Here is a 21,941-nt window from a genome sequence, read left to right as displayed (position 1 = left end):
ACAAAAAAAAACTTTTTTTAATAACATTTATTTGCAGAACCCGCCTTAAGAAAATGAGAGGTGGTAAAACGAAAAACATTATGGATCAAATGATGGAAATGATGGAAAAGTATGCCAACAATTTGGAAGATATAGTTACGGAACGTACTCGCTTGTTGTGTGAAGAGAAGCGGAAGACAGAAGATCTATTGCATCGAATGTTGCCACAATCCGTGGCCGAAAAACTCACCATGGGATTAGGTGTGGAACCGGTTTCTTATGATTTGGTTTGTATTGGAATCTCTAAGAGAATATTGGAGATCCTAATTGAGTATTTTTCAACAGGTAACCATTTACTTTAGTGACATTGTTGGCTTTACTGCCATGTCAGCGGAGAGTACGCCGCTACAAGTGGTGAATTTCCTAAACGACCTGTACACAGTGTTCGATCGCATCATTCGGGGCTACGATGTCTACAAGGTGGAGACAATTGGGGATGCATATATGGTTGTTTCGGGTCTACCCATAAAAAATGGCGATAGACATGCGGGCGAAATAGCATCCATGTCTTTGGAATTGCTACAAGCTGTAAAACAACACAGGATAGCACATCGACCCAACGAAACACTTAAGTTACGTATTGGAATGCACACTGGTCCGGTGGTTGCAGGCGTTGTGGGCCTCACAATGCCGCGTTACTGTCTTTTTGGTGACACTGTAAATACTGCTTCCCGCATGGAGTCGAATGGGGAGGCGTTACGAATACACATCTCAAGCAAATGCAAAGAAGCTCTCGATAAACTGGATGGTTATATAACCGAGAAACGTGGCCTAGTCAATATGAAGGGTAAAGGTGAGGTTGTCACTTATTGGCTGGTTGGTGCCACAGAGAAAGCCATACAGAAGAAGCCGGTAGATATGACTGATTTACCACCGCCACTGTTTTGCCGTCCACGTAAAAGCCCAAAACTGAACTCTGACTCTAGACAGCCTAGTATTGTGGGGATGCATTTTGCTGGAGGTGGATCGCGACGCCAGTCTAGTAGCGTTCCACGGGCAGATATGGAATCTAATTACAGTCTACAGGGTTCTATGCATCAAGTGCCCCGTGATTCACCCCGTTTGTCTTCGAAACGCTACGAACGTCCATCGGCAAACGGGGTGGGGAGTTTTCAAGACAATAGCATACCTGAACATATGAGCTTCTGCGGGAGCGGTGCCAGCTATGGAGTCGGTGTCTCTGATATCTTGCCAGAGTCTTCGCGCATATCGCACAGCACTCTGGAGCATTCCGAAACAAACTGTGATAATAGTGGTGTGGGCGTCAATGGCGACATCAGTTCATCATTTTGCACATCACGCCTTATTGCTAGTCTTTCACAAAAACCTCTGGCGATGGTGCGCCCACATCGAATTGTCAACTATCCAAACTCATCTCAGGATTACTATGGTAGTGGATATATAAGTGGCACCTCTGTGATTGCTCATCATAATTTACGAGAAGCACGATCCCTCGATCCAATTCCCTTCCAATTGCGAAGACGCCATGAACCAAAGGTACTCCCCCCATCCAAACTTAGTAAAAACAATTCCAGGTCCTTGGATGCTGGGGTATCTCTTATAAGTGATAATCCAAATGGGACCACCGAATTGACGTCACCCCAAGCCCAAGATTCGCAGGCAGGTGGGGAGAGAAAATATAAAGACCCAGTTGCCGAGCAAAACTCTGCCCCAATGTCGGAGGAATTCGCAGACGATATTGGTCTTCTATTGTCGCGCGATAATGGCGACCTCAACAAACGAAATTCGGTCTCTATAGTTCCTGCTGGGTCATCCGTCCTTAATAGAAGACGGAGCGGTGGTGGCTTTTCCGTTGGTGGCCTAAGTTCAGGAAATACGGGCGTATCTATGTTACCCTATAAGCATCTCAATAACAATTGCAATGGCGGCATGACGATCGAAGAAGACGCTCAAGCTCCGCTGCTCCAACGTCAGGCGTCACTAACTACCACACCCACCATAGAAAAGGCCAAGCGCTGGCATTCTCTCGAAGGAATTCAACACCATACCGTCAACAGTGTTAGCTATGCCGCCGACATAGACGGTAGACAAGCCGAGGCAAGTAGCACATCGACGAAGGCGGGTGCCAACAAGAAGACTTCGCACCGCAATGCTTCTGGCGATGGAAACTCGTCCTCCTTTCTGGATCGCCTGGTGAGCATATTTCATGGCAATGGCAAAAGAGCCAATAACGCCTCCCTTCGTCGTGTGGGAATTCTTCCGAGTTCTGTCAGGGGTGTTCCTGGATTCAGTGACCTTAGCAGCTCATCAAGAGACCGCGAAAGTATAGTGTAACCCATTCTATGCTTGGCCTTGAAATCTTCATCCTTGTCCGCAGAATTGTGTCTAGTCACAGTCTCTAGACTAACTATGTATTTTTGTTCGTCTTGTCAAGATTTATTACTGTAATTATAACCTTTTGATAGCATTCTCCCCCTATCTCCTGCCCCAAAGGTCTCTCATCCCTATACCTCTAGATTCACACTAGTAGTACATATACACCTAGATATGTGTAATAATTCTAACTTTTACTATTAGTGGTTAGTTACTTTTATTTTGTTTTCTCGCTTGTTCGTGCCACGCACAAACATATTAAAATACAATATCACTAATCAAAGAGCAAACATTTTATGCTTAATTAGATAAAACGTTTTATTTAAGTTCTGTAGCTATAAACTATTCTCTAGTTAGTTAAGTAGGTGCATACATTTATGCATGTATCAAAAACAAATATTGAAGTATTGCTTTTTCAACACAAAACACATTCAGTTCACTTCGGCGTAATGTTACAATTCCATGAGTGGCGTAAATCAAAAAAAATCCATTAAAAATAAGTTCTTTATTTCGCCGTAATCCAGCGGTCTATTTTTTGGAACATTTTATATATGTACATATATAGAAATATACAAAGTAGGACATTGGTATTGAAGTTGTCAAAACACACGGGTATTTTATATTTGGATTTGACTATTTGACACGCTAGTGCAACGAGAGTTTCTCATTTCTTTCTTGTACCAAGTCTCCTTTATCCATCTAATGTTAATTTTAGTTTGTGTAAGAAAATCCCAATGTCGAAATGTTCTTTTTCTGAAAACACTAACACTTCCTCGAACTCTGTATATAGAAGAAACTTTCAAACCCCAGATTTAATGCTTATTTGCTGTTGTGTTGTATAAGTGAGATCGCATACATGTGTTTATGTGTAATGTGCTTGTGGTCATTAGATTACATTTTACGGACGTTTTACAATATACATATCGTCGTACGTAAATATTTAATACAAATAAGATTACCATCATTGTTTTCTAGTTTTTAAGAAGATTGTTTTCTACGTTTACTCGGGTATCTGTGGAGACGACGACAAAATGTGAATGTAAAATTATCGAAAAATTTAAGGAAAAACAACTTAATTCTAATATACGTATTTATGTAACTATTGAAGATCTATCAAGATATCATTCTCACTACCGTATCCGTATAATAGCGATAGTAATCTGCCTCCGAAACATAATTTGTGGCAGAAGAACGCAATGACACACAATGTCAGCAAGAAGTGGAATAGTACTAGTGAAATATGAACATATGTAATTTTTATTATTTGCTTTGGTTAAACTTTTGTTTTTGTTGTGTATGTAAATGTTATTTAAGAAAAAAAAAAAAATCAAATAGCATCGATTCTAGTTATTTTTGTAATTATTCTCAAATGAAGAATTGCCATATTAAAAGTATGAATATTTACAAGTTTAAATAAACACCTTAAAACAAGTGAATCCAAAATGTTGTTTTACTATTGCAAATATTTAATATGACGCCTATGATTTAAAGTTGTATCGTAATATACAGCGTCCAACAAATTTCTTCCTTGTTTTAAAATATTTATTATTATATATTAATATACTGTATATACTACTATATAAAGGGTGTTTTTTTAAGCCCGATAGAACTTGAAATTACTTGAAAATTACACGAAAAATTAAATTGTAATCAAAATTTTTCTTTTATTCGAAAGATCAATACGTGACATTAACATTTGAAAATGATTTCGGGCATATGGGCACCGCGGCTGTTCTTGACGAAGTGCATTCTGGACCAGAGATCATCAATGAGTTACTTGTCCCCGTAAGCCAATTGTGCACGCACAAGTTTTTTGGGCCTTTTGCTTTTTTAATGCGTGTGTTTTCTTGCACTCTGTATTTTTTCCACCACCACCAAAAATACTTGCGACGCATCAAGACCGTTGCTTGTGGGTAATAAGTAAAACAAGTATTCATCATATTTTGCACTGTTACAAAACTCGCAATCGTAGATAGTTTGCCAAGTGACTTATCAAGTGGAAGCACACACACAACATTACAAAAAATAAACATTTCTAATTTTATTTTTTGTTGTTTCGTTTGTGTGTGATTTTCTTTATTTGCTTGGAATGTTATGCGTGCTTTTAAATGCTCTTCTAACCTTTGAAAATCAGTGTTAGAAAATTATTTTTGCTCTCACTCTCTCGGAGAACATAAGACAAACGGTTGAATTACAAGGGTTGAAAACAACACTTGATGTGCGATGAGCAAGAAAGTAAAACAGAAAATGTAATTGCGTATTTAAAACTACTTGGCAAAGCATACGCAAGTGTCAAAAAATATCCATTTTTAAATAACTTATTTTTTGAGTGGCTAGCCACACTCGTACATATTTTGAGAATGGCAAGCAACACTTGCATTTATTTTTTAGAGTAGCAAGCCGCACATACGCTTGTTTTTTGCATGTGGCTTATGAGTGTCAAAATCAGCTACTTACGCAGTTCTCTGTTCTGGACGTCCAATTTTTGGCCACTTTTTCGAGCACTGCTGGCCGTATGTCACGAATAACACGAACAATGCTGGCCTCCAAGGCATCAATTGTTGCTGGTTTATCAGCATAAACCAGTGACTTCACGTAGCCCCACAGGAAATAATCGAGAGGTGTCAAATCGCACGATCTTGGAGGCCAATTGATAGGTCCACTTCTCGAAATCAACTTATCGCCAAATTTTGATTTCAATAAGTCGATGGTTGCGTTCGCCGTATGGCACGTAGCGCCATCCTGTTGAAACCACATCTCCTCCGGATCAATGTCATCCATTTTTTCAAATAAAAAATCATTGATTATGGTGCTGTAACGATCTCCATTAACCGTAACGCGAGCTCCGGCCTCATTTTTGAAGAAATAAGGTCCGATGATGCCACCAGCGTGAAAACCGCACCATACGGTGCATTTTTCTGGATATAATGGCGTCTGTAGGGTCTCTTGTGGATTGCTCTCACTCCATATGCGGCAATTTTGCTTATTAAATCTATCCACAGTTCGACGAATGGCTTGTTCAGATGGACGATTATGTACGCCATACAAATGACGAAGTCGTCTATAAGTTGCGCGAATCGACGACTGATTTTCAAAGTAAATTTGGATAATTTCGTAGCGTTGTTCAAGCGTGAGTCTATTCATGATGATTTGTCAGAGTATACTGAAACAAATAAAAAAAGTTTCATCAACATTTAATTTGTTGTGTTACTTTTTACAATTTAAAGTTCTATCTAGCTTAAAAAAACACCCTTTACTATACTACAATATAATTTAACAAAAGTAAGAGCGTGACAGAGAAATATACATAAGTATGTAAAAACCATGGTGTAATAAACAATGTATAAGTTACAATCAGACAAGGTATATTGTCGTCAAAATGTTATGTTATGTCAAAACGCTCATTATTGGTCTGTTCCTTTACTTTTGAAAATGGTGAAACCGGCAAAAATAGTAAAAGTTAAGGCCTACGTACATAAGCTGCCTCGCCTGGCCTGGCTGCCTTGCTTGCTCATGATAAAAGAATAGAAAAGAAAAGGGCAACCCAGTTCGAATTAGCTCGGTCTCCTTTATTCTTTTATTTTTATTATGTACAAAATTAAGCAGGAAAGCAAGACAACCAGGCAAAGCATCTTATGTACCCAGGCCTTTATAAGCTGCTCACATTTTAATTGTATGGTGTCAGTAGTAAAGGAACACTTTTCGAGTAAAAAGTGGCAAAACTTGAAGATTCTTGCACGTAAAGGAACAGACCTTATGTTGTTGGGGATATAACAGATATTACAGGGTATTAAAACAAAAATAATTGTTGGTCTGTTCCAGAAATGCAAGAATCTACTAATTTTTACATTTTTTTTTAAATTATATCATAAAGGAAAATTTGTTATCATAGTAAAAATTGGTAGCTTCTTGCAGTTTCTGGATCAGATATTATATTAGAAAGGTATTTGACACATCATATTCGAACAGCTGGTGTGACACCACTACTAATATACCTATACCCCCCTCGAAAAAGAGTCTCAAATTATTCAACAAATCACCAATAAATGATTGAAATGCGAATCGAAAAAGACTTTATATACCATCAGAAAATGGGCAAAAATGACTCGAAACTAATGCAGAGGAAGACTCATTTGTGATTTGCTTAGACGAGTCGCCTGAGGTTATGTTTTCCTACCGACAAAGGAGTCATTTATGATCAGAAAGTGAGCTCATATTCTAGCTTTTTAATCGTGCATTCGGATCAAAAAAGACTCGAATTTGATTATAATTTTCAAAAAATGCTGGCTGGGTATACATATTATAGTCGAAACTTCAAGGAAAAATTGTTATCGTAGTAAAAAATAGTAGATTCTTTCAGGTTCTGGAACAGAGCAGTAATTAATATATTTCTAATATATTATTTATGAAGATATGAAGTATATATATTAAAGTGGAGTGGTTATTGGCCGTTGAGATGAATTTTCAAACTTCTTTTAGAAGGATGTTTGAACGATGTTTGAATAAATCATGTAAGTTGTTGAATGATTTGAATAACTCAAAGTTGTCCCTAATGTTGTTGAAATTAGAACATTCGATGATTATGCGGTTCTCGGTTTCTGGTGTGTTGCAGATGTCACAGTGGGAAGAGTTTTCTATATTAATTTTTTTGGGGGGTTATCATGAACGGCAATTCCCCGTAAATTTTTTTAATTTCTCCCTTAAGTTGCAACGGCGGAAAGGCGAAACTCACGGTGAAATTTCATTCATGATAACCCACTTTGTGTAAGTATGCCTTCGCATATGTATGGCCGAACAACAGTCTGTTTACATGTTTTATTTCTCCTGGAGAAAGTGAAGAACCGGTTGCCAGTAGCTTTTTGGAGGCGTAGGAAAAAAATGGAGAAGTAATTTCCTTTTGATAGATATACATAATTTTGTATTCATTAGACCATTCTTTCCATATGAGTTCATAAATAGAAGAGTGCATGGTATAAGTAAAGAGGTAGGTTTAAATGAAAACAATCTATAGAGCCCTGCTTTTTCCTGAATTCCTATTACTTCAAAATTAGTAAACAAAAAAGCAACAAGTGGGTTTGTTTGTAATACCTTATTTTGAACATTTTATAAAAAACGCGAAAAATGAATGAAGTGTCAAGGTTTCTCCACATAATCGAATTGTGGATATTATGAAATGATTGTTTCAATGCAAAGCTGAAGAATTTCTTCCATAAAAATATTCTAAAAACAATTTTAAAAATCATTGAATTCAATTGTTTTTAAAATTGTTTGGCATATTTTTCAAACAATACACACACATACACAGATTGTGTACTTTGTTTTGACATTTTAGGAACACTCGAATGAAAAAAATTAAATTGACAGAAAGCTTTAGCTAACCTTTCTTATTAAACCATGGAAGAGTGTGCATCTTTGAGAGATAGCAGATATGGTATGATGCAGCCATTAGTGGCCGCTTGCTTGGCGAAATAGTTAGCGCACTCATTCGCAGGGATGCCCAAAAGAAAGTGACTGAATTTATTCTTAAGTGGTTGATTTTGGCGAGATAGTTGTAAGAAGTATTGTTCTTTATAAGTAAACATGCGTTCCTGCTGTCCGTGAGGGTGACACCTTTCTCAATTCCATCTTCAATGATTAGATCGACCTTATTTATTGCATTAAATTCTCCCATGAGAGAAGACGTTTTTGCTTCAATTTTAAAGAGAAAGTTCTCGTTGGAGTGTATGTTGCAAACTCCACAACCAGTAGAATCTGCTCCAATAGATGCATCGTGGCCCATATACACATAGCCCAGAAAGTCTGCGTTCACCTTACTACTTTTCAAAAATGATGCTAAAACTTTAATAAATAGGTAAATGAGATCAGTTTTTCTTTCATAAATATATTATTGGCACTCTTTAGTACCAGAATAAAAAGAAAAATTCCAGAAAATATATTATTATTGCGAAGATAACTGTAAAAAAGTGTTACAACTGCTAAATTAGAGCCCCAAAAAGTCTGCGTTCACCTTGTATATTGCAATAATACCGTTAGTTTTTTTGAATTTTTTTGAAGCTTTCTCCCATTTTTAATCAATATTGTCACAACTGGTCATTCTGTGAGGTCGCTTGCACACTTAACTTAAAAAAGTAAGTTATTTTAAGAATGGAAAACAAGGGCAAAGAAATTGACATCGATAAAAGGAAAATTCTTGGTAAATTATGGAAAAAGTTATCGAAATATTGGCGAAAATGTAGGTAGAACATATTAGTCTATGCATAGAGTGATAATTAACTATAAGCAAACCGGATTTTTTACGTCAAAACCCAGATCTGGGCATTATATACGAGCCAAAACCTTACAACCTCAGCAATATGCTTTGAAACGTTATGTTTTTGCAACCAAAATTTCATAGTCAAGCCAAGTTCTTCTGCATTTTGGTTCAAATTGCGCTTCATGATGTTTAGGTATCCATACTTGTCCATTGTCGATTCAATAAATACAAGGTTGGTCCACTCCAGAAGCTGCTACACACCCCCAAACCAAAACAGCACCCTCGACATTTTTTACAGTGTAAAACAAGATTTTGTTTTTCAAGCGCTGTTCGAGCTTTCTCGAAATAGTTTGAAGTCCTTTCGTTGCAAACATATAGAACATGCTTTCGTCCGAAAATATGACTTGATTCCGGAATACTGGAGGCTTGTTTATGTATTCATTAGCAAATTCAATATGCTTCTGCCTGTTCAATAGTGATATGTACGGTTTTCGCTGTGCGGCTATTCCGTGATATCCAGCTTTATGCAGTATTTTTCTGGCGGTTTGTGCCCAAATCATTTTTTTGGATGCCATTTTCAAATTTTGAACAATTTTCGAAGTAATTATCGGACTGTTTGTTTTAACTATATCAGTTATGTTACGCTTCTCCCGTTCTGATAATATTTTTGACCGTCCAAAACTGAGCTTTGGCCGTCCAGATCTGGGCTTTGACTTCAAAATTCCGTTTTGTTTATAGTTAATTATCACTCTATGTGTAGACTAATATGTTCTACCTACAGTTTGGCCAATATTTCGATAGCTTTTTCCATTATTCACCTAGAATTTTCCTTTTATCGATGCCAATTTCTTTGCCCTTGTTTTCCATTCTTGAAATACTTTACTTTTTTAAGTTAAGTGTGCAAACGACCTCACAGAATGACCAGTTGTGACAATATTGATTAAAAATGGGAGAAAACTGCAAAAAAATTCAAAAAAAAATAACGGTATTATTGCAACAAACAAAGTGAACGCAGACTTTTTGGGGCTCTAATTTAGCAGTTGTAACACTTTTTTACCGTTATCTTCGTAATAATAATATATTTTCTGGAATTTTTCTTTTTATTCTGGTAGTAAATAGTCCCAATAACATATTTATGAAAGAAAAACTGATCTCATTTACCTATTTATTAAAGTTTTAGCATCGTTTTTGAAAAGTAGTAAGCTGAACGCAGACTTTCTGGGCTATGTGTAGAAGTACCAACTGATTTGAATTCTTCTAGTGTCTGTTCTTGTGTGTTTTTGCCACATTGAGAAGGATGGGTATATCAAGGTTGAAGTTGTTATTCTGGTATCATATGATTAGAAAACAGTGGAGAAGTGGGAATTGTGAAAATATTCTGTTGAAAGAAAGTTTGATTGTGCGAAAATAAAGTTAATTTTTATTGGAATTTCAATTTTTCTATTGTTACTGTAATCGAGACACAAACATAGCGATCATGAATACTCACGTAGGGAGCTTCTCACGAGTGAGTTGCAGCTCACTTCTCACTTCTCGACCTATCACAAATGACAAGGGAGGAGCGAAAAAAGTGAAGAAGAGTTCACAAGTTGGAAAATTGAAAATAGTGCCGCATTTTGTGAACCCTTGAAACAGTAACTCGTGTTACCATACCGTCATTATATGTAGAAATATTTTTGCCATCATTAAATGCTTAATTTTTGTATAAGTAATACGGCGTTTATATTATAGTTTTTTGCAGGGTTAACCTTCTTTATGAGGATTTGTTTGAAGTATATACAATGGAAATGACATTTGAAACCCAGACCCACTGGGTTAACCTTGTTATATATAAACGGCCTATAAAAAATAATTTTTAACTAATTATACATTTCTTACAAGAAAAATGTCAGTTATCAACAACCCATTGTAAAAATACATAGTAATCCATAAAAATAAATACAGCTTTAAAGGGTATGGCAACATCTGTAGCAGCTGTTTTTTGTTTTGAAGTTTGTTTTTTAGACTGAAGAATTTGTGCAATTTGTCGCAAAGTCGCAAAAAGGTAAACAATATCATTTAGAAAGGTCATTAAATGGCAAAAAGAAATACAAATGTTTAATATTGCATTATGGATGATGGCCAAGGAAACCAAGCTAAACTTTGTGAAAGTCTTTGCATTGGTAGGTCGTGCAAGATCCGCATTTGAACGAATTCCAGGAATGGTAAATACATTCAATTCTCAAATCAGATCTTTTTCCAGCATAAGATGCAATTCTATGAATGCTAAGTAAAATTCGTGAAACATCAAATCCTTTCTTCAACATTTGAAACGATTTCATGAATTCTAAATACAATTTCAATAAAAATAACGTTGTCTTTTTATTTATGATAGTAGTATTTGATAAATATCCAATTGTTATTCCATATTTTAATATAACAAACTCCAAATTACAACAAACTCGATTGAGGTCTTCCTTGCTTAATTGATACACGGATGAACATGTATAGTTGCCAAAAGAATTTCTAAGGGGTCGATCGTCGATAACAATTATCGTTGAGTGGCGTTGCCAGTTGTCAAAATTGATCCACGTATAGCAACTCTCAACTGAAGTTGCGAATCTCAGTTGACGAAGCGGCTGTTTTTCAGCAACCACCAATTTTCAGTTGCAGTGAACATTTTCGAAGAAACAAGAAGTAAAATAGAAGGAAAAATAAACATTTTGTTAACAATTATTGATTCTTTGCATCATTAATTAATTTTGTGTATCAATATGGAGAAAATGGTGAATGAAGTCCGAAAATTCTACCAAAGAGTCAAGCATCAAACTGATGGCTTTGGTACAGGCACATCCTCCTGTAGAGACCAGCAAGGTAATTTGGTAACTGATACAGATAGTATACTCAGGATATGGAAAGAACATTTTTCAAATCTGTTGGTATCCAATAGCAGCGAAGACGACGAAGATACCACAGTCCCAATCCCAGAAGATGGTATTGAATGTATACCGCCCAGCCAAGATGAGGTAAAGACAGCAATAAATCGGCTGAAGAATAATAAGGCAGCAGGAGCCGATGGCTTACCATCCGAGCTGTTCAAAACCGGTGGCGACACGCTGATAAGGTGTATTCATCAGCTAGTTAGCACCATCTGGCAGGAAGAACGAGTACCCGATGATTGGAACCTGAGTATCCTGTGCCCCGTCCACAAGAAGGGAGACAAGACTGTATGCTCTAACTATAGGGGCATAAGTCTACTCCCTATTGCCTACAAGATCGTGTCAGGGATATTGTGCGAACGACTAAAGCCTATGGTCAACGAGATAATTGGACCATACCAATGCGGCTTTAGACCTGGCAAGTCCACCATTGACCAGATATTTACCCTGCGGCAAATCCTGGAGAAGACCCAAGAGATGCAGATCGACACCTACCACCTTTTTGTCGATTATAAAGCAGCCTTCGACAGCCCGCTGCGTTCAAAGGTATTTCAAGCCATGTCTGAATTTGGTATTCCCGCAAAGCTCATCCGGCTTTGTAAAATGACTTTAACTGACACGAGGTCCTCAGTTAAAATAGGAAAGAACCTCTCCGAAGAGTTTGGTACCAAAAGAGGTTTCAGACAAGGAGACAGCCTTTCGTGTGACCTCTTCAACATCCTGCTAGAAAAGGTTATACGAGAGGCAAACGTCAAAAGAAGTGGCACAATCTACACCAATAGTCACATGTTACTTGCTTATGCTGATGATATAGACATCATGGGCCGATCAGTAAAAGAAGTAACTGATACCTTTATAAAGGTCGAAGGAGAATCTGCTAAAGTGGGTCTGGCGGTAAACGGTGAGAAGACCAAGTTGATGGTGTCGACGCGCAATGCGTCCATTGAGCTCGGACCGACTGTGGAAGTTGGTTCCTATAATATTGAGGTAGTAAAAGACTTCGTCTACCTCGGCACCTCCGTAAACACAACAAACGACATCAGTTGTGAAATAAAAAGAAGAATTATATTGGCCAACAGATGCTACTTTGGTTTAAGTAAGCAGTTTAAAAACAAAGCCACATCTCGTCAAACAAAAATAACGCTCTACAAAACACTGATACTACCCGTGCTGATGTATGGCTCCGAAGCCTGGGTACTTGCGCAAGCAGACATGGCAGTGCTTGGTGTGTTTGAGAGAAAAATTCTTCGAAAGATCTACGGACCAATCTGCGTTGACGGTGAATATCGACGTCGCATGAACCACGAGCTGTATCTGCTATACAACGACATGAATATAGTTAAACGTATCGAGATGCAGCGATTGCGTTGGCTAGGCCATATCATAAGAATGAGCGATGATGAACCCGCTAAAAAGGCATATGAATACATGCCACATGGCGGTGCACGCAGAATTGGCAGGCCAAGGAATAGATGGCGCAAACAAGTGGATGTTGAGATGAAAAGGCGCGGTATTCCAGAGTGCAAAGCAACAAATAGAGAGGAATGGAGATCTCTTCTTAGTTCGGCCTATAGAACAAATGTTCTGTAATGGGCCAGCTAAGTAAGTAAGTAATATGGTGAAAATAACGACAAAGCCACAGCGGATGAGGTGTGGAGGTCCATTTCGGACAGTTTAAACAGCCATGAACCTCTAACACGAACACCTGAAGAGTGGCAGAGTCTGGATTCACTTTAAAGCAAAGTTGAAAAAGAAAATGCCTCAAAATAAAATAAACTTCAACGACACTGGTGGTGGTCCATCAAAATAAGTGAATTTATCGCCTTTGGAGCGGACAGCAGCAAATCTTTTGCAAATGAATTTGGTGACAAATACAGTAGGTTCAGTTTAAGTACAAATGACGAACATCCTCCATCTATATAGCCAACTACACCAGAAAATTTCGTTTTTGAATAAAAATGGTTTTTATTTTGCCTTTTTTCCTCCTCTGTCAACTTCGAAACGATACAATTTTGGCACAATTTGTCCTCTATCAAGTGGACAACTTCCTTCAATACTCTCGACAATGTAGATTGAGCCATGCAATTGTTGAAATCATTGCCATGGGACTTTTGGAAACTTCCGTCCTCCAAGAATCGCAACGCTGCGCACACTTTTAAAAGTGGGGGTGTTCCTGTTGATCTGTAACTTTCTTTGAAGTCATCCTTTAACGTTTCCACAACGTAAACTACGGCATCCTTTGGCAATCCAAAATACGCCTTAAACCTGAGATAATTTACTGATTATACAGATCTTTCCACTTGTTCATCAGCTTACAGTGCAGATGGCAATTCCAATGGATTCGACTTGTCCCTCAAATTTCTTCTAATAGATGCAATGTCCTGTACATTTTCTTCATCATCAAAATATAATTCCACCGAACTTATCATTTTTTGGGACAGCAAATAAAATTTGACGATCCGAAGATTCAATGGGCAGGTTATATTCCAATCTTGGGTTGTTTTCCAAATTTGCTCGAAAACTCAGCCAAAATATTAAAATATTGTCCAGAATACACAAAAGAGTTATCCAAAGCGCAATTATTTTTAAAATGTTTTTTTTTTTTTGGCGAATAGAGGTCACAAGTTTGAAAAAACACTGATCGATAACATGTTTATCGACCACCCAGTTGAGTTGACATTAATGGTACAACATTTCGTCTCAGTCGCGCAGACAACTGACAACGCAACTCAAGTTTAGTGGCAATACAAGATAGACCCATAATTGTTTTTATTTGTTACTTTGAACGTAAAAAACAAATAAATACAATTGATTAACATTACAAATGCAAAATATTCGTTTTTGTCGATTTTTTTTTCTATAAAAAATGTGCATGATTAAATTTTTTGTTCAACTCACCTTGATTTCTGTAGCGAGAGAAAAGTGTCTCACATTCTCACTTTTTTGACATTTATGATAGCTACTTTTCTCACGAACGTGAGTTTCGTTCTCCCTTATGATGTTTATAATAAGGGAGGAGGCGAGAGTGAGAAAACTCACGGTGAGATGATGTTCATGATTGGGCTGAAAGTAATAACCATAACATTGAATAATACCTTGTTTGAGTTCTTTCTTCTTTTGTTTCTTCTCTCTTTTACATTCGTAATGCCATATTGTTCAGTTCTTAAAAATTTGTTCAGGTTCGTTAGTTTTAAAAGTAGAAGGGTGAAAATTTGCTAGCGCATGTATTTTAGCTTTATGTATCAGATTCATTTCAGGTTACGATATGTTTGCTTTCCAAATCGATTTGCCTGACATGCTGAAACATTCCACTACTGCGAGATCTTCCACAGGAGCAGCGGCGGCGTTTATTTTAGAAAATACATATATTTTTCATTCTTTCTTATAGTAAGTTTATATATAAACGGATTTAACAAACCCACTGGGTTTCAAATGTCAATTCCATTGTTCATATTTCAAATAAATCCTCATAAAGAAGGTTAACCCTGCAAAAGGCTATAATATAAACATGGCCTTACCGATAAAGGCTGACTTCCGAAATGTCAGTTGCTTTGTACTCGTGCATGAAACTGACATTTCGGAAGTCAGTCAAACTTACAAATTTCTCATGAAATATTTCGAAATCCTTTTTTGGTGGGAATAAAATCTCTACGCACAGGTATTATTGTGATTTTATTTAGATTGTTTAGATATACTTTATATAACATTAGTACATACCATGCCTTAATTTAAATTACATTTCTGTTTCTGTTTAATGGTACAATCATTACAACGTGGGGCATAGGAACCTCCTGCAACTTAATATGCGTGTGTATTGCTTAAAAATAATTAAATAAATTTGGAGTGAAATTCATCTTGTGAAGAAACAAACTTTTGAACATACATACATATAACTTAAAAGAAAAAAATGTCATTTAATGCATTTTCGCGTTTTTAGTTAATTTCAAAAATGATCAAAAAATCGGACAAACAGTAAACCCTGTTCATATTTATTAATTGGAATTCTGAAAGAAGAAATAAACCAGGGCCACATTTTTCCTAATTTTTTTCGAACCTATACTTCCTTCTAGATTATTGCACCATACGTTTTTCCATTTGTTCAAAGAAAAAACATACAATCGTTTTTTATTACACTTTGGTTGAGAGCCATTTACAACAGTTGGAAAAAATACTTGTTAAATGCCTACCATACAATATCATACAATGTACATACAATACATATCTTACACATCTACTAAAACATTGAACTATATAAAATAATATATAAATGTGGGTAGGGTTGAATCCAGTTCAACAAAGCGGTTACGCTACACTCTTTTCATTTAATAATACTTGTTAGACTTGTGTAACCAGTAGGGCCAGAAGCGGAAGAGACATTCGTATTTCTGCAGCAGCCAAAGCAGAAAACTTTTCGCATTACATCGATGAAACTACTTTGTTCGAAATCGTCCATATTATTCATGAAGACACCAGATGTAAGATCTTCCTCGGTGCGTGTGCCGACGAACTCCTTCAGATCGGACAGAGGAAAGCCATCTCGGTAATAGCGCTTGATAGTGTCATAAGCATCCATAATAACCGATATGAAGAGGGACAACACAACATAGATATACAGCGATATGAACGAGTAGAGATATATCTGACAGAACCACCATAACCAAGTGGCTTTAGATGAGAGAGTGGCAAATGTTGCAAACATATCATCACCGTTGATTAGTGAGAAGAGGCATTCAGAGGTTGTCGCTAACGATCGAAATTTCATGTGATATGGCCCTAGTATTAACCAACCACAAAATGCAAAGCCTGCATAGATCAGTAATGCGGCAACTAAAAAGCGGAATATTTTAGGAGCTGCTTTCTTTAGAGTCAGTATAACTACATTGTAGGTCTTAAAAAATCCTAAATAGCGCAGGACACCAAACCACACCAGTAAATTACCGATGCCTAAAAATAACGAACAGGTATCCCACTGATCGGCCACCAGAAACTTTCTCTCAATTTGCTCCTTCAAAGCCGAGCCCAAAATCAGCAAAACATCGTTGAATATAATCATGATGTACCTAAAAATAAAAATTTATGTGGATAACCAAGTTTATCGAACGGAAAATAGAATATGATAAAATAATCAAAACAACAAGACTTACCAAAAGTTGACAAATTCTAGTCGTCCATCAAAGCTTAGTTCCTTGTTAAAATGAGCTCGGAAAAAGTTTACTGTTTGGCAACGCAGTAAATAGGCCCTGTACAATGCTCGAGCACAAAGTGCAAACGACAGCATGCATACCAACAGCACAAATATATTCAGAATACTTCTGAGTAAGGCGTCATATTCTGCGTCAGAAATGAAGTCCACGTCTCCTTTGCAGTGAAGACGCGTTGCATCTGCGTCCAGTGACAGGAGCATTTGACCATCGTGATCTCTGTTATCGAAGAACATTGTGATATCAAATTTAAAACAATCTGGAGCAGACAGAGGGCCGCCATATGCCTTAAAATTAACTGTCTTTATGGCAAATACCAAAGTTGCTTTGACTAGACTGGAGAAACTGACATCAACTCCCCGTTGTTCCAGATACTTTTCTATTCCAATTGTAGTGGCATTTGGAGGAATGGATTCACACAACAGTTCGATTTCAGGATTAAATATATAGGATTCGTTGAAACCAAAAATAGTACCCTCACGATAGTTGTAAAGGCACAATTTCATTGGAGCCATACTGTTATCCTTCGTCGGATAGTCATAGGGTCCAATGGATCGATTCATGTTGGCATAACCATTGATGGCATAGTCGATCGTATCAAAGAACTCTCCCTTCTCGTAAAGAGCAAATGGTCCAACAGATGGTGGGTACGACTCGACTTCCCGTGAAGAATCCCAACCTTTCAAGAACAGATGGGAGAAAGCAATACGATTGTCCCATGTGTAGTTTATGTGATTGTAGCGCGAATGTGCAAACAGACATAATTGCATAGTTACCAAAACGATTTTAACGATCTGCAATTAGAATTTTCATAAATTAAAAACTATTACGTCTTACAATACTGCTTACTACTTATTACTTGATTACATATATGTATTAAAATTCTATTTGAAAATCCAAATACAAATTGGGGCACATTTTACTTCATCTCAAAACGGAGCAACCCCCTTTGTTTAACAGTGAAATATTAAAAGTTAAGTAGTTCGAGTTACTAAAATGCCGAGTAAACATAATTTCCTATCAAAATATTTACTCAATAATTTGCCTTGATTTTCTTGATGATAACAAGCTTTATACTTGCACGTAGTAAAAGCGTTGAATTAGTCACGAGTGACTAATTACCTAAAACAATACAGGTATTATCTACACAATCGGTTCAAATGACATCGAAGCATGCTAGTTAGAAACTATTTCATTTTCAATACAGTCGGACCTCGATTATGGTCAGGGTAATGCTCGGCACCGGATGCATTACGTATAATCGATCTTCCCGGATGATGGATTCATTTTTTATGCAATTTTTGAACGTGTTTTTATTAAGTAAAAAAATTGTACATTGTACATTAATATTTAATTGTTAGTGTTGTTGCTAAAGGGAAGAATGAAATAAAATTATGAATCAAAGAATTTACATCTGCATAAAAGTATTTCGGGAATATAAAGCAATATATTTTATTTACGTACATTGGTACCATTTAAAAATATTCTTTCGATGTTCTTTGTCTCTTCCTATGCATATTCGTTCTTTCAGTTAAAAGCTTGTCTTGTATTCGGTAAACTTATAACTTAAATTGTTCTGAAATACCAACAATATTGTGGAAGCATGTATTGCTTATTTTAAAGTTATTTTTGGAAGAATTATATCATCGTCATCAGATTCATCTGAAGTGAATGGTTTTCGTCGTACCATAAATACAAATTATTTGAATTAATCAAATAATTGGAAGGTATGCTTTTACTGTCGGATAATGGAGTTTATAACGAATAATAAAGGTAATGAGAAAAAACTAACATTTATTATCTGTGTCGGAAAATCGAGGTTCGACTGTAATATTAAAATAAATCAATGATTTAAGTTAACATCCTTCTCCATTTTCAAGCAATGCTAATTGTATTGATGAAGATGTATTGGCAAGAGCGGATCCAACTGTCATACGTAGTAAATTTTGTGTAAAATATTTGGGAATTATCGCTCATGTAAAGAAGTTAGCAAGTATGCAACCAGACTCTTGATAGCTTGTTTGCTTAACCAAGCGATAAGCAGCAGCAGCATGAATTATTATCTTGGGTTGGGTAATGCCACCCACCCCAAACAAGTGTGTTTACCCGTTTTTTTGTTTGGATTTTCTGTGCATTTAACAAAATATGTACAGTTAGGCAAGAAATGTATTGCAAAAATAAAAATTGTAGAAAATTTCATATTAATTGTTCGTTTATGACAACAAATTATGTAAACACTATACGGTTTTTTGTGCAAATCTCTTGCTATAGGTCCTTACAACAATATTCCGACAAAATATGCAAAGGTAATTTGCCGTTTATAACAAATACGGTCAAAAATAAGAATTAACTACTATTTGGGGGTGACAATAAAAGTATTGCAAAAATTACCAAATCGATGGTTTCTTCGAGAATTACCAAAGGTGTGTTCCTTAATGAGTTGTCTATCCACTTTGGACATTCATTGGAGCATTAATGAGCTTAGTTAAACCAAAAATTAAGGCTCGGTATGTTCCACTCTAAGGATACTGGTTCCCCAATTTTTAGTAAATCTTGATCCTTCGTTGGAGGATGTTTTTGGAGTTTTTTGTTAAATTGGACCCAAACATTTTATAAGGGTTGATATCAGGATGTTGGCCCGATGTATTTAAGAGTTTTGTGTTGTTGTATTACATCGGTAATTTACACAAATAAGATTAACATGTCATGATCTGGTCTTTGGAATGGTGGTAGTTGAATTTGTTTGAGCTTTCGGGATCAATTTTTCTGACTTTCAGACTAATGACTATTAAATATTTCTTAATGATGTCAGTGGGGATGTCTTCCCAATCGTTATTATATCCGTGAACCCAATTTCGCATACTATTTTCCATGGTAAAGAATATAGTACCCAAATATTCGATATTCCAGTTTCTCCAGTAGCGGTTTAATTTCCATATTTGATGAGTTTTATTGGATTTGGCGCAATTTTTTGGATTTATTATGATAGCAGAGGATAATATCTATCCACTTAGTAAAAATTAAATCATATTAATACCATTGAGAGACGAAATAGTGCTCTGTCGTAGGTCGTTTCAAAATACTACACAGGTGTCAATTCTTTCCATATACTTTCCAGAGGTATCTCGATGTTCTCAAAGCCAAAATCGGACTGTTTTCCATTGTTCCATTATCCTACAATACATATTGAGTCAAATATCCATTCTTGGCACATTTGCCTGTAGCCAATTCGTCATTGCTTATTGTTAATATGGTCCCATGCGTTTTTTACCTGTGTGAAGACCCTCCATGACCGCATTTTTTATCACTGAACTTTATTACATTCAATACTGTTAGTCTATTATTAGCCGCAAAAATCATAAAAATGCATAATGACCGCAAAAATTTGCAAAAATTTTATAGTTTTATTGTACTGATTTTCCCGTTGCAATACTTTTATTGTCCCCCCCAAGTAGTAGTTAATTCTTATTTTTGACCGTATTTGTTATAAATCGCAAATAACCTTTGTATATTTTGATGGAATATTGTTGTAAGGACCTATAGCAAGAGATTTGCACAAAAAACCGTATAGTTTTTACATAATTTGTTGCCATAAACGAACAATTAATATGAAATTTTCTACAATTTTGGTTTTTGCAATACATTTCTTGCCTAACTGTATGTAAAGTGGGAACAAGTAGGAATGTGAATGCTATGCTTGTCTATATTTGTAAAAACTCACCTGTACTACAAATTTATATGGAAACTTTCTTCGGGCTTGCCACTTTTCAATAGGGTTCATAAAGAAAAATTGTAATTTCCGCCTCATGCGTTCCTCATTGTAAATGGCCATAGGAGAGACGCCTTCAATGCACGTTGAAGAAGCTGGCATTTCCATAAAGCCGTTTGCATTGGTGTCGCCAGCAGCTGACGACAGTGGTGTGTTCATTGCTTCCTTGTAGGATAATCGGGATACCACTGTGTTACTATGAGGACTAGCGTATTCCTCATCACTTTCGCATCGTGAATTTTCTCCGTTTCCAGTTTCTTCGTTTAATTGCTTTTGTTTGGTTTCTTCCTCTGAAGTGTTATTGGACATAGCTGTTACATGTAACTTTCACCGTGTTTTCCGTGAAATGTGGGCGGCAGCGACTCTGAAATACTGGTGCATTAATAATCAGTCGCTGCAGAAAAATTGCGTGAAAATAAAAAACGACACTAAACAATACTGAGACTCCTTTGTTTTCCAAGTCAATGTTCCCAGATCACTAAAAAACTATATGCCCTTTATTTCATGATGTTGCCAGATTACTACCATAATAAACATAGCTCTGTTCCTTTACGTGCAAGCCAAGATCTATTTAACAGGTCACGTAAGTAGCACAAATACAACTCTGTTTTTGCCAAAAATTCTTCAATATGTCAAAACGTTTGTTTACGTTTTCATACAATTTATTCACAATAACAAAAAATTTGACAGATTGAAACCAATCATCTGGTCATTTTACGCCACCTTATTATTTCATCATGCGTGCAAGCAAGGCATATTTATACAAGGTAGAAGTGACAAACAGCTATATTTTATTTTATTTATTTATTTTTTTTTTATTTAAAATCTATACATAGAAAGCTTCCTAGCCAATTATACATGTATTGGAGATTACAATAAAAAAGCTAATACTATGGTAGTAACAATTTTTCCTTTTTTTGTAAAATTAGCTTTCAAAATGTAATAGGGTCTACTAATGAATTTTGAAACTTCGAAATTTGTTACCATAAAATACTGCTTTTCATCCTAATCGTGTAATAAAAATTACCAACGAGAGTTCTGAATGCGTTATATTTACATTTTGATTCAAATTTGTTCTATTTTAGAGGATTTTCAAAATGTATTTATCATAGTTTAATAAGAAATGTTATAGCCCATTTAGATATGACATCATCAGCCGGATTTAGCACAAATCTACCAGATTTCCCATACAAAAATAAATCCTCGTATTGGGTGGATTTGTTTTAAATCTGGCATAAATCCTCGTATACAACTCTGTTTTTTGCAACATGTTGCTAGAAAATACAAAAAGTTGCAAGCTGGCACAAGAAACAAGGTAGATTGCTACACTAAAAATAATTTAAAATGTAAAAATTTGCAAATAAGACGGAAAAATTAAATTTGTTTTGATGTACAAAGTTTATTTTAATAAACCAAGAGTAATATTT

General features: G+C 36.1%; 2 protein-coding genes across 5 annotated transcripts in view; one reads left to right on the top strand and one right to left on the bottom strand.

Moving 5' to 3' along the window:
- The window catches only part of LOC141402339 (receptor-type guanylate cyclase Gyc76C-like), a 91,634-nt gene extending 87,825 nt beyond the window's left edge, over window positions 1-3,809 (top strand). For all 3 annotated transcript variants that reach the window (XM_073983316.1, XM_073983317.1, XM_073983318.1), the window contains 2 exons: window positions 38-266; window positions 325-3,809. In XM_073983316.1, the coding sequence (XP_073839417.1) occupies window positions 38-266; window positions 325-2,334 (2,239 nt within the window). In that variant the 3' untranslated portion in view covers window positions 2,335-3,809. The remainder of the gene's footprint in view (window positions 1-37; window positions 267-324) is intronic.
- An 11,821-nt stretch (window positions 3,810-15,630) lies between these two features.
- LOC141402337 (mucolipin-3-like) lies at window positions 15,631-21,004 on the bottom strand. Of its 2 annotated transcripts, XM_073983315.1 has the most exons (4): window positions 17,779-17,894; window positions 17,605-17,692; window positions 16,689-17,539; window positions 15,631-16,604 (listed from the first exon to the last, which is right to left on the bottom strand). In XM_073983315.1, the coding sequence occupies exons 3-4, from the start codon at window positions 17,513-17,515 to the stop codon at window positions 15,863-15,865; spliced, it is 1,569 nt and encodes a 522-aa protein (XP_073839416.1). In that variant the 5' UTR covers window positions 17,516-17,539; window positions 17,605-17,692; window positions 17,779-17,894; the 3' UTR covers window positions 15,631-15,862. The 2 variants fall into 2 exon arrangements, with proteins under 2 accessions (XP_073839416.1, XP_073839415.1); XM_073983314.1 differs by lacking the exons at window positions 17,605-17,692; window positions 17,779-17,894 and adding an exon at window positions 20,467-21,004.
- Between the last annotated feature and the right edge of the window lie 937 nt (window positions 21,005-21,941).

The sequence above is a fragment of the Musca autumnalis genome, unplaced genomic scaffold (genome assembly GCF_047663935.1).
Source record: "Musca autumnalis isolate F117 unplaced genomic scaffold, ASM4766393v1 scaffold_4, whole genome shotgun sequence".
NCBI lineage: Eukaryota > Metazoa > Arthropoda > Insecta > Diptera > Muscidae > Musca > Musca autumnalis.
This window is presented reverse-complemented; position numbering and strand designations above follow the sequence as displayed.